Source organism: Mycena indigotica (assembly GCF_014461135.1).
Source record: "Mycena indigotica strain 171206Taipei chromosome Unknown Mind.scaff0005, whole genome shotgun sequence".
Lineage (NCBI taxonomy): Eukaryota > Fungi > Basidiomycota > Agaricomycetes > Agaricales > Mycenaceae > Mycena > Mycena indigotica.
This window is the reverse complement of record NW_023503004.1, coordinates 5,165,807-5,178,174: the sequence shown is the minus strand read 5'-3', so window position 1 is coordinate 5,178,174 and position 12,368 is coordinate 5,165,807. Positions and strand designations below refer to the sequence as shown.

The following is a 12,368-nucleotide window of genomic DNA, read 5'->3' as shown; positions in this document are numbered from 1 at the left end:
CATCCGATCCATCCCTAATATCGTAGCATATAAAAACCGTACTTACAAGATGTAGTCGCTAGGCTAATATCGTCTATTCTCCGGGCGAATACCCATCTCTCGTGCTCCCAGACCCCTTCGAAGTCGGTTCCCCCGACGCCCCGATACGGCCCGAGCCCGACGTTGACAGAATATTAGCCTCCCCCACGAACGCAAGAAGCGCGACGAATGTCTACCGAGCACGACAGTACGATGGGCACCCCCGCAAGCCAGGGGGACGAACGTGCCCGATTCATGGCCCTGGGCCATAACGAACAACAGGAGTTCCTGTTCGCCCATCTGCTCCGAACGAGTCAGGAGATGGAGCAACTCAAGGCGGAAAACACCGCCCTGACGAATCGACAAGTGGTCCTTGAGGCCGAGCTGTCCTGAGTAAACGGGGAATACGCAGCTGTACAGTAGGGAGTCATGCAGAGCTACGATCTGCTCCGCCAAGCCAGAGAGGACTTGGCTCATCGGCCCCACAGGGGAAATACACGAGTGACCGTCTCTCCCCCTAAGGAGTTTACGGGCGACGCCAGCGAAGTAGACGCCTTCCTGGCCGATTGTTGGTTGGCCTTCGAAGCCAACCCGAATGTTTACAACGACGAGGTGCGAAAGATTTCGTACGCACTCTCCTATATCAAAGGCGGGAACGCGGTCACGTGGAAAGAAAACGTCTCCCAGGCCATGAAGCTCCATACCGCCGCAGCCTATACTACGTACGAAGGCTTCGAAAAAGCCTTCATCGCGGCCTTCCGCGGGGAAGCTCACGCTGAAATCGCGCAGCAGAAGATGGAAACCTTCGTCCAGACCAAAGACATGGACGCGACTAGTTATTTCACGGTCCTCGACTCTCTCAACAAAGTCGCGCACCACGACGACGTTAACCTTATTCGCGTTGCCAAGAACTGTATGCTTTGGGGCGTTACGAACGCAGTCTACCGCAAGGACACACTCCCCCGATACCTACGAGGCCTGGAAGGCAGAGGCCATCAAGCAAGACGGTGCACTTACCGCATTTTCGACGAAAGCCACAAAGTTAACCACCCGCGGGCCAAAATGCCCCCGACAACGCCGGCTCCCGCCAAGAGCGGGTTCAGCAACCGCAATCCATTCAACGGTTGGGCCCGAAACGCAGCGATCAGCGCCACTGGACCAACTGTGGCCGCACCCCGAGGAAACGGGGCAACCACGGTCGCCGGACCCTCGACGGGGCCCGCGCCTATGGAGATCGACCGGGCCCAGGCCCCCGCTACGGCCCGCAGCACTCGCTGCTACAACTGCGGCCAGGAAGGACACATCAGTCGGATGTGCCCGAACCGGGCCGCATCGGCAAACCAGATCCGGGCTATCTTCTCCGAGTTTGTCAAAGATAACGCGGATAAAGCGGATTTTGGCGATTGTCGCGAGTGAAGCCTACGCCCTCGCCGACGTATACCACAAGTGTCTCTAGTTACAACCCGCATAATCGATATTCCGTGTTGCCAACCCAGAGATACGTGGGACCAGACGTAGAAACCAACCCCGAACAACAAACCCCGCAACCCACCGTTTCCACCCGCAGAAAAAACCCGCATAAAACCATACGAGACACTCCGAGGCCCGCTTGGAAAAGTTGGCCCGCGGCCAGCGCCGAGAGGCTTGTCGCGCAAATTCGAGATCAGCCCGAGAAGGCTCGTTCGAAACTACAACAGTGGATACATCCGGCCCGACGAGCCGAGAATGGGCCCGAACTAGAAGAGTTCATACGAACAGGGTACGCCCCCGACGTAGCCAAAGCTTTGCGACAACTACAAGATGCCCCCCCCCTTTCGGAAAAGCAAAGGCACCACGGCCACCCGGGTGGCCGTCACCCTCCAAGGGGTCAACGACCTCCGCGGGTACTCGGTCGACGCCCTCCTCGATAGTGGAGCCACCTCCGAGTTCATGCACAAGCGGTTGGTGGAGGACTCTCAACTGGAACTCGAGGCCCTACCGCACCCAGTCCCAGTGTACAACGCCGACGGGACGATCAACGCCGACGGGGCGATCACCCACATCACCCGCTTACGGGTCACCATTCAGGACCACTCCGAACTTCTCACGTTCGCCATCACGGACACCGGGAACAGTGACGTGATCATCGGGCATCACTGGCTCAAGAAGCACAACCCCGTAATCGACTGGCGTGAAGGGGTGATCGCCTTCACCCGATGCCCGCCCGAGTGCAAGCGGGGGCAAAGGAGATCGCCTCTTCGTCACCCGGATATACGATGAAGGATCAAACGCGCCCGCCCACATCTGGGCCATGCAGAGCGTGGCCACCAAGCTGGCCGCTGCCGCCTACACCGCCGAGAAGCCCCGAACCATCGAGGAGAGCGTACCCGCGCACTACCTTGAGGAGTTCAAGGAAGTCTTCGAAAAACAAGACTTCGACAAACTCCCGGAACGGAGGAAATGGGACCATGCCATTGAACTACACCCAGACGCCAAACCTGTCAAAGGGCGCTGCATTCCCCTATCAGGAGAGGAACAGAAAGAGCTTGACGCATTCATCAAGGAACATTTGGCAACCGGGCGGATTCGGCCCTCGAAATCCCCATACGCATCCCCATTCTTCTTCGTCAAGAAGAAGGACGGGAAATTACGGCCCGTACAGGACTACCGGAAGCTGAACGAGATTACTATCAAAAACCGATACCCGATACCACTCATATCGGACATCATGCATAAGTTACGTAACGCCCAGTGGTTCACCAAGCTCGACGTACGTTGGGGGTACAACAACATCCGCATAAAAGAAGGCGACGAAGAGAAGGCCGCGTTCGTTACCAATCGGGGCCTATTCGAGCCACTCGTGATGTTTTTCGGCCTCACCAATTCCCCGGCCACGTTCCAATCCATGATGAACGAATTGTTTTCCAACCTGATCTCCCAGGGTCGCGTGATCGTGTACCTGGACGACATCCTCATATACTCTGGTGACCTCTCCGAACATCGCGCAACGGTGAAAGAGGTCCTACAGATCCTGAAGGACAACCAACTGTACCTGAAACCGGACAAGTGCGACTTCGAGCGGAACGAAGTCGAATACCTCGGTGTGATCGTCGGGAACGGGCAACTTCGCATGGACCCGATCAAGGTCGCTGGCGTGCGCGAATGGCCCTGACCTCGTAATCTGCGAGAGGTTCAAAGCTTCCTGGGGTTCCTCAACTTCTATCGACGATTCATCAAGGACTTCGGCGCATACGCCAAGCCACTGACTCGACTGACCCGAAAGGACAGCCCATGGAAATGGGGACCGGAAGAGGAGGAGGCCTTCCAGACCTTGATAGACCGGGTCACTGACGAACCCGTCCTACACTTCCCTACGGATCACGGGGCATGGCGGGTCGAAGCGGACTCTTCCCACTTTGCCACCGGGGCCGTTCTCTCGCAAGAGCAAGAAGGGAAGTGGGTACCGATCGCATTCCTCTCCCGGGCCATGAACGACACCGAGCGCAACTACGACATTCACGACAAAGAAATGCTCGCTATCATGCGGGCCCTCACCGAGTGGCGACACTATCTCCAGAACGGGGGAGATAAGCCGTTCAAAATCTGGACCGACCACAAGAACCTGGAGTACTTCATGACTGCTAAAAAAACTGAACCGGCGGCAGGCACGATGGTCACCGAACTGAGCGAGTATCACTTCTCCTTGCTGCATAAGCTGGGGAAAACGAACGGGCGGGCCGACGCGTTATCCCGACGAAACGGGTACGACAACGGGAAAGAGGATAACCAGGATATCGTCCTACTACCGGGCGGGGCTATTCAAGGAACACGCGATCCGCGCTATGCTCACACTGGAGCATACGGAGGGCGACGGGCTGATGGACTCGATCCGACGGGCCGAATCGGCCACAGAGGAAAAGGTCCTCAAACTCTGGGAAGAAGGAGAACCGGAAGGCTGGGAATAGCATGACGGCTTCAAGACTAGGAACGGACTCGTATACGTGCCCCCAGCCATGGGACTGAGGCATCGGGTGCTACGCCAACACCATGACATCCCTATCGTAGGACACCCAGGGTGGCATCGAACCCTCGAACTGACGACCCGCAACTACTGGTGGCCGTCTATTCAGACCGATTGCCAGGCGTGATGCGGGGCCTGCCCGTTGTGCCAACGAACGAAGATATTCCCGAGACGCCCCGCAGGTACCTTGGTCCCGAATAGCGTGCCGACTCGGGTATGGCAGCGCATATCAATCGATCTGATCATGCAACTACCCAAGTCTTCCGGATACAACGCAATCCTCGTGATCGTCGACAGATTGGGTAAAGGGATACGTGTACTCCCGTGCACGGGGAACATCTCCGGGGAAGGAGTCGCTCGGCTATATCGTGATCACGTCTGGAAGGATTACAGATTTCCGGAGGAAGTAACCAGCGACCGGGGCCAGCAATTCATCGGGCATTTCATGAGCGACTTGAGCAAATTGCTGGGAATCAAGGTTCGATCCTCATCGGGCGTACCACCCGCAGACGGACGGGCAAACAGAGCGTGCGAATATGGAGGTCGAGCAATACCTTCGAACATTCTGCAACTTCCAGCAGAGTGACTGGTCTGACTGGCTTTCCCTAGCGGAATTTGCGTTCAACGATAAAGTTAACTCCTCAACGGGATTCTCGCCCTTCTTCCTCACGTTGGGATTTCACCCGAGGAAGGGGTCCAAGCCCCGCAAGAGGTCCCGACCGAAGCCGCTACAGTTTTTGCCGAACGGATGAAAGAAGCTCGGGCCGACGCGGCCGAAGCCATGAAAGAAGCACAGGAGACGATGAAGAAGTACTACGACCGGAAGCGCTCTCCGGACCCGAATTACGCCGAAGGGGACAAAGTTTACCTTCAGGGGACGAATTTGACCAGCGATAGACCCTCAAAAAAACTGGACGACAAAAGATTCGGGCCGTTCGAAGTCAAACGCAAAGTTGGTAAAACATCCTACGAGCTGGTCCTACCCCCAACTTGGCGTGAGCCCCGTATTCCACACGGCGCTATTACGACCGTGGAACGCCCCAGTAGCGGATCACCAACGGGCCGCCCCGCCACCCCCGGCAGAGATGCGGGACGGCGAGCCTCACTACGAAGTCGAGGCCATTTCCCTCGTACGCAAGCAAGGTCGACATCGCCTGAGGTACCTAATTCAGTGGAAAGGTTACCCTCGAGAAGAGTGGACGTGGGAACTGCGGGACAAACTGGAAGGCGCAGAAGAGGCACTCGAGGATTTCTATATTCTTAACCCGTTCGCACCCCGCGAAGAACTCATAAACGGCCGATGGAAGATCTGAAAACAAGACCAGGGGACACGGACCCATAGGGCGTCGAGGCGCCGCCCACAACGGAGGGGGGGTGATGTCATGGTTCGGGTCGGGCCTTCCGGGCCATAAGGCCCGCACGGGCCCGCATGGGCCCGCATACCGCCGCCCCTTCGACAATCCCCCATTCCTTCAACCCCTTCCCTTCACCCCTGCGGCCCTACGCAGCGCCCATCCGATCCGCCCTGGGACCTGGCGCCCATCCGATCCATCCCTAATATCGTAGCATATAAAAACCGTACTTACAAGATGTAGTCGCTAGGCTAATATCGTCTATTCTCCGGGCGAATACCCATCTCTCGTGCTCCCAGACCCCTTCGAAGTCGGTTCCGACGCCCCGATACAGCCCGAGCCCGACGTTGACAATCTGTAGTAATGGACCAGGAGTCCCTTGATACATTGCATACGCTGCAACACATTGCAAACGATGACGATTTCGACACGACAAACATGCTGGCCCAAGAAAATATTGTCACTCTCAGCGGCATACTCGATGGCTCTCAATCTCTCAACCTCAGCAATGCTGGAGGCGAATTCGAAGGATTAGAAGAGCTACTACAAGGCGAGCAGCAAGCAAGGTTCTTCATTTTTTTAAATAATGTATTGCAATCGACTCATAGTTTCCATAGTACCCGTCGCCGTGATTGGAGAACACGCCGCGACTCAACTCAGAGGCGTTCAGAAGCTTTCGCCGTCCAAGGCCCCGCTATGCTGAAGGCATATTATCGCTTCTGCGTGGCGGTGCAAGAACTCGAGGTGGAATTGCATATAACTGAACGCCGGAGGTCGGACCAGCGCGAATACCAAGAGGCGGAGCAGGATGGACTCAAGGTCCAATGCAACATCCAGCATAAGCGGTGGTCCCGCGCCATCTATCGAGAACTTATGCATCGTTACTTCAAGACCGTTCGTGCCCATGAAGAAATCCTCCGGCTCAATGTGGAAATCCGTCGCTTACTAACATGGATGCATGAGGAGTCGAAGTTCTTGGGCGAGGTGGAAGCGAGCCTGCGAAACCCTGTGGGGAAATCTCCGGAGCAGGCAGCATACGACCTACTGTTGGCGGTTCAGCTTAGTTCATACGCATCACAACGGCATCTTTTCGACAGTGAGCACCTGCGTCGATTCCATGCTCTTGCGGGAACTGAAGGCTTCATGGGTTCACTGGAGTTAGGAGTTCCAGTTCGTAAATTCAGGCAGGCTATGGACATTGATGACGACAACCTGCTTGCAGTCGATGTTATGCCGCTGACCATTCGAGGAGATATTACTTCACACCCATATACTGAAGGGAATGTAGAGTCAGATGATGAAGGGGATGACGCACACGATGCTTACATTGCTGATGTATTATATGATTTAGCCACAGTGAGTATGGACATTGACTAGCAGTTTTTGTTTGTATGAGATAGACGATTAAAATTTCTATTTTAGGCAGTTCTGATCTGATTGGTGATGGTACTGATGTTGGTAATAAGTTCTAAGATATATAGTATCTGAAATTATTTCTTGGAGCAAAGTTGCCTTTTTTGGCAAGCAGTGATGTGATCATGATTTAAGATCAAATTATCACTGATAAGCAGTTCTATAACTTAGAAAATATCTGTTTGGAAAATTATTAACTTTATAGCAGTTTTATTGCACTATTTACTGCAGCATAGGGCCTCAGAGTGATTTCATTCTAGTTAGGATGGGAGCTGCAATGCATCATCCATCCTAGTTAGCAGGGTAAAGTGGGATTTACAGGTGCACAAATTTCACCTTTTGATATTTATTCCCTCCCAAAACTTGAAGAAAGAGAGTAAAAAAAAACAGACAAACAACAGACACTAAAATGTTTTCTTTTCATCCATCCTTAAGTGCCAGAGAAAGAATCTTTTTTCATTATAACAAAAGAGCAATCAAAAGACTGCCATTTTGTACAACTTTTTGTCTATATTAAATTGAAAATTAGGGTTTTGGATGGTCCCTTTTGTGTAACACAAAGAACAATTTCAATGATAAACACTGAGCTGGGCATCCAGGTAAACACTATATAGTATATTCAGTAGGACAGACACAAGCTGACTTGAGACCCTTGCTAACAGAAACGCACACATCATACATGCCTCTGTGGCTTACTCTAACTATATGAAAAGGAACATCAGAAACCTTACTGTAGTATGTACAGATATGGACAAAACTTTCCAACCACCAGTTATTATAGATGACAAGAAATCTCCAAAAAGATGTATGAGGTGTGCTAAAGCCTATTGTGAAAAGCGCCTTGAATGTAAAGGAAGTGGTGGTCAGAAATGGTGTCAGTGTATACACCCTCCACTTCAAAAAGGAGAACGTGTAAGAATTGCGGAAAGTGTGATAATTGCATTTCTGGCACAACAGAAACTGGCACAACAGACTTCATAGTTATTTATTATATTGATCTTGTATATATATATATATATAAATAAGATCTTATACTCTTCTCATCTTCCATATACTAAGTACTGACTACTGACCTATTTCATTTAACCCTGCCCATCACAGTCATATCAAATTTTTTGGCCAAAATTTTTAGTGTGTCACATGTGACCAGCCATTTTTGTGCTTCCAAAGCAGCCCAATTTGAAGGTATTTAAAGAAAATTCATATCTGTGACAGCAAATTTCCTAATTAGGGAACAGGTCACACAAAATTAAACATTTCGGCCAAGCGGTCACAGGTCACAGTCCTGCTGAATTGAACAAAATGGGTAAGTACTTTTATCATGAATAATGATAATTGTCCACCTCTGGCAACAATCAAAACTTACACCATATATTTCCAGTTTAAACTTAACCTTCTAGTATACTCTATATATTTATTAAATATCCAAATGAGGTTAACAGCACCAAGAATCCCTAATTTTTCAATACCTGGTTTATAACTTTCTTATTTTCCCTTCCACTGGTGGAGTAATATTTCCAGATATGTTGTTTACAGTCTGATCATATGCAAGCCAGTAAGTGTCAGCACTTACAGACATTCCTAGATCATTTATGATAAGTCATGGTACTGATACTACTGAGTTTCAGCATGCTGACGCGCTATTTGATGCCATCAAACTTCGGTTCTGGTCTCAAGCATGGTACAGACACAATCTCATCCATTCTTGACCTCAGAACGCGTTGAATCTGTCAGGAAACCATCGAGGAAGCTTGCCTAGGGCGTTTGCCGGGCGTGGGAGCACGATCGGAGCCGCACGTGCTTCGGCCGCGGAAATGGCGCCGACCGGTGACGGGCCATCAAGTCGAGGCCCAACGTTTGAAAAACGATTGGCTGGGGCGTATGCCCAAACGGAGACGGCGCCCCGAAAGGGCATACGCCACGGAACAGCGCCGACGTGAGGACGTGTGAAGGCCGCCCCATTTGGGCATCCGCCATCGAGCTCAACGACGCCCGTTCCCGGCCGCAAAACAGGGTGTTTTCTCGCGGAGATTACAGCAGGTATGTACACTACTCTCTCATCCCTTCCTCTTTTCTCTCCCCTTCCTCCTTCTTATGTGTCTGATTTTTTTCCCTAGCCACAGACATAAGCCATAAGTCAATCATGCCAGGATCTGCCTCGGAAAAATTCCCAAGTCCCAAATCAATCATTTCATCACTGATCATCTTTTTCCTCCATGACAACGCCTGACAGATGGCGTGATTTTTTCGCTGCTTTCTTCCTTCCCACCACATCCCCCAACTCTCTCCTCCTCTCTCTCCGACCTGCAACCAACCGCCTCAGGGGCGTTATGCTTGCTGCGATGGTCGGGAAGGCTGTTGGCCATTGGGGTCCTCGTTGGGTGCGTGTTCTGTCCTTTTCTTCCTCCCTACTTAGGCCTTGCATTCAGGAAGCCTAATCGTTGTGCATTCGCTAACCCCAGGCGACCCGCGCCCATTGGTAGCTGTCGACGCTGCCTGCCCGCACCTTCTCCGCCGCGCCTCTCTCCGCCGAGCGCCCTACGCAACAGGGCCCCAAACGACACACCCCCGGTGCTCAACAACGTGTGGCTTGGCCAACGCTCACAACGGGCTTTGCGTAGCCCAAGATCATCCCCGTGAGCGTGTCCCCCTTCCCTGAATGCCAGCGCTAATGGGTGACAGCTAACAAGGAACTACAGCGCGCCGCTCATGCTGACCGAGCGCCTCGCGCACTTCTGGAAGCGGCACGCGGCATCCGAGGCGCGCAACTGTGACACCGGACGCTGTGTCCAAGCACGTAGGTCCCAATCCGTCCCTGTCCCCATCCTCCTGCTCACCCGCCCTGCAGTTTGCCCGCAATACACCCTCCCCTCTCTAACTCTCGAGGAGAACAGGCAGCAGTTGGGTTTGGGTGGTGCGCCCGCTCTTCTCTGTTCACCCCAAGCCTGTCTGAGGGTTCCACCATGTATTTACATTATGTAACACGTAGAATGATAAAATATATTTTATTTCCTATCATAATTTGAAGTGGCAAATTTGAGAGCAATGGAGAGCGTTGGAGGAACCCTGTTGAGATTCTGGAGAATTTCTGGTGCCAGAATAAATTCTGGAGCTTGCTATGTCATTAATGGGGCCAGGCCGATTCTGGCGGCCTGGCATGCCTGGGACTGGCCTGGGTGCCTTGGCACCAGGATGCCCAGGGCCATGACGTTTTCCTGATGTCAACGGAGTGGTAAATGAACAAATGCACATCTGATATCTATTTGTAGAGTCTGAGCTGACCTGTGTTCCCTGCGGGAAGCAAACATCACAATCGAGACCAATTAGGAAGCACTGTATTTGATACTTCACAGCTTGTTCAAGGAGACACTGATCAGTATTTCAATTTGTCGGATCTATCCACCGGGTTGCACAATAAACTGGCTAGGTAGATGATTATAGAGCTCAATTATAGATTATATAAATCTTCATATATCAGGTCAATCATTAATTACAGACAGTTGATCCGCATTGAGCATTGTCTGAATATATTAAACGGTGCTGTTATAACAAGCTGGTTGACAAACTACTGGCTAACCATGACACCCCGTCAGCCCTACCCTGGCACAGACAGGAAACTTGTTCTTGGCTTTGATATTGGAACAACATATGCAGGAATCTCCTACTCGTTGGTACCTTATAAAGCCTCTGAAGTCTTTTAATAATGTGATATTAGCTTTCTTCAACCCGGTCTACCCCCAACTATCCTACCAGTAACCAGGTTAGGCCGTTAGATATTAGTGGGTGAAGAGTTTACATTTGGTTTCAGATTTCCACCACAAGAACATGTTGGCAGTGATTCGAAAGTCCGTTCTCTGGTCTACTACGACTCTGGTGGTCGACCAATGGCTTGTGGGGCTATGGCTGTTCAAGAACAAGTTGAAGAAAAGGCGGAGGAACAGAATTGGCACAAGGCTGAGTGGTGAGTGTAATTTGTGATATAATCCTCCCTCTGCATTTCAACTGCAAACAGGTTCAAACTACATATGCGCCCAGACCATATTGTTTCCACAAGCATCGATATCCTCCCTCCTCTTCCTGAAAACACACATGGCTCTGATGTATACGCAGACTTTCTGCACTATCTTTATGGCTGTGCTCAATCATACTTGATTGACACATATCATGAGGGTGAAGCCTTGTGGGTTGAGCTGCAACATACAGCAGAGTTTGTACTTACCCATCCCAATGGATGGGAAGGTAAACAACAAGCACAGATGCGCCAAGCAGCAATTACTGCAGGACTCATCCCAGACAACCCTGCTGGACATGATAGGGTTCATTTTGTCACTGAAGGAGAAGCAAGTTTGCATTTTTGCATCTTGAACGGCCTAGCAACTCGTCCTTTAACTGTATGTCCTTGATATCATGTTTGATAGGTGGACTAACCTGCTAAACAATAGCAAGGCAGAGGTGTAATGATTGTTGATGCAGGTGGAGGTACTATTGATATTAGTGCTTATCATAGAGTTGCGAGAGTTGAAGGGGACAGTTTTGAAGAAATTGTCCGACCTTCTTGTATGTGCCAGTTAATAGCCGCATATGATGCATTTTCTCATCAATTTTAGGTCTGTTGGAAGGATCTATATTTGTCACTTCTCGTGCAAAAGAGTTTTTAATAGGTATTTACTTTACTACAATAGGTTGCTTGGATATCTGATGGAATGAATCCTATAGCTCTCCTTCGAGACTCTCGATATTCTGCAGATACAGATTATATTGCAGAATGTTTTGATAAAACATCAAAACTCAAATTTATGGATGATGAAGAATTAGTGCATATCAAATTTGGACGAAATCATGATCAGGATCCCAATTTCAATATTGTTAATGGGCAGTTAAAGCTATCAGGGTAAGAGCATATTTTCAAGCTAGATTTGTTGTATTAATTCAACAATAGCCATCTGGTCTCTTGCTTCTTTCAACCTGCTATTGACACAATAGTAGAGGCAGTACTAGGAATGAGGCAAACATCAAAAGTGCCAATTGATGTAGGGTACACTTTCTCCTGAGTTCTTTATACTAAGAATTCAACAGACTGTACTCCTGGTTGGAGGTTTTGCAGCCAGTGAATGGCTATTGTCTGGGCTTAAAAAAAGGCTAGGACGATTAGGCATAATTGTTTCTCGCCCTGATTCTCATGTGTAAGGTTATGTTTGCAATTTACTGCATTTCAAACTGATTTGTTCTAGGAACAAAGCGGTATCTGATGGTGCTGTCTCCTACTATCTGGATAAATTTGTCTCAGCAAGGATGTCAAAGCATAATTATGGCATTCGGACCTACATGCCATACAATCCAGATAATCCATCACACTATGCTAGAAAGGCATCTGTCATGCAAAGGCTTAATGGAAACAAAAGTATCCCAGATCATTTCTCTATCATTTTACCAAAAGTAAGCCATCCCTGCCCTTCATATACTATTTTACTCTGAGACAGGATGCCCGTGTTTTACATACCAAAGAGTTTAGAGCTCCATATTTACTCTTATATTAAGCAGATGTTGTGTGAATGTATGCACATGTTTGGCATCAGCTTTAGCAA

General features: G+C 50.2%; 1 protein-coding gene across 1 annotated transcript; it reads left to right on the top strand.

The window, feature by feature from the left end:
- Nucleotides 1–10,361: 10,361 nt before the first annotated feature.
- Nucleotides 10,362–11,148, top strand: MIND_00649300 (MYND-type domain-containing protein; the record flags this gene model as incomplete). Its single annotated transcript, XM_037363223.1, has 5 exons — nucleotides 10,362–10,450; nucleotides 10,499–10,543; nucleotides 10,592–10,744; nucleotides 10,796–10,990; nucleotides 11,040–11,148. The coding sequence occupies 5 exons, from the start codon at nucleotides 10,362–10,364 to the stop codon at nucleotides 11,146–11,148; spliced, it is 591 nt and encodes a 196-aa protein (XP_037221144.1).
- Nucleotides 11,149–12,368: the final 1,220 nt, after the last annotated feature.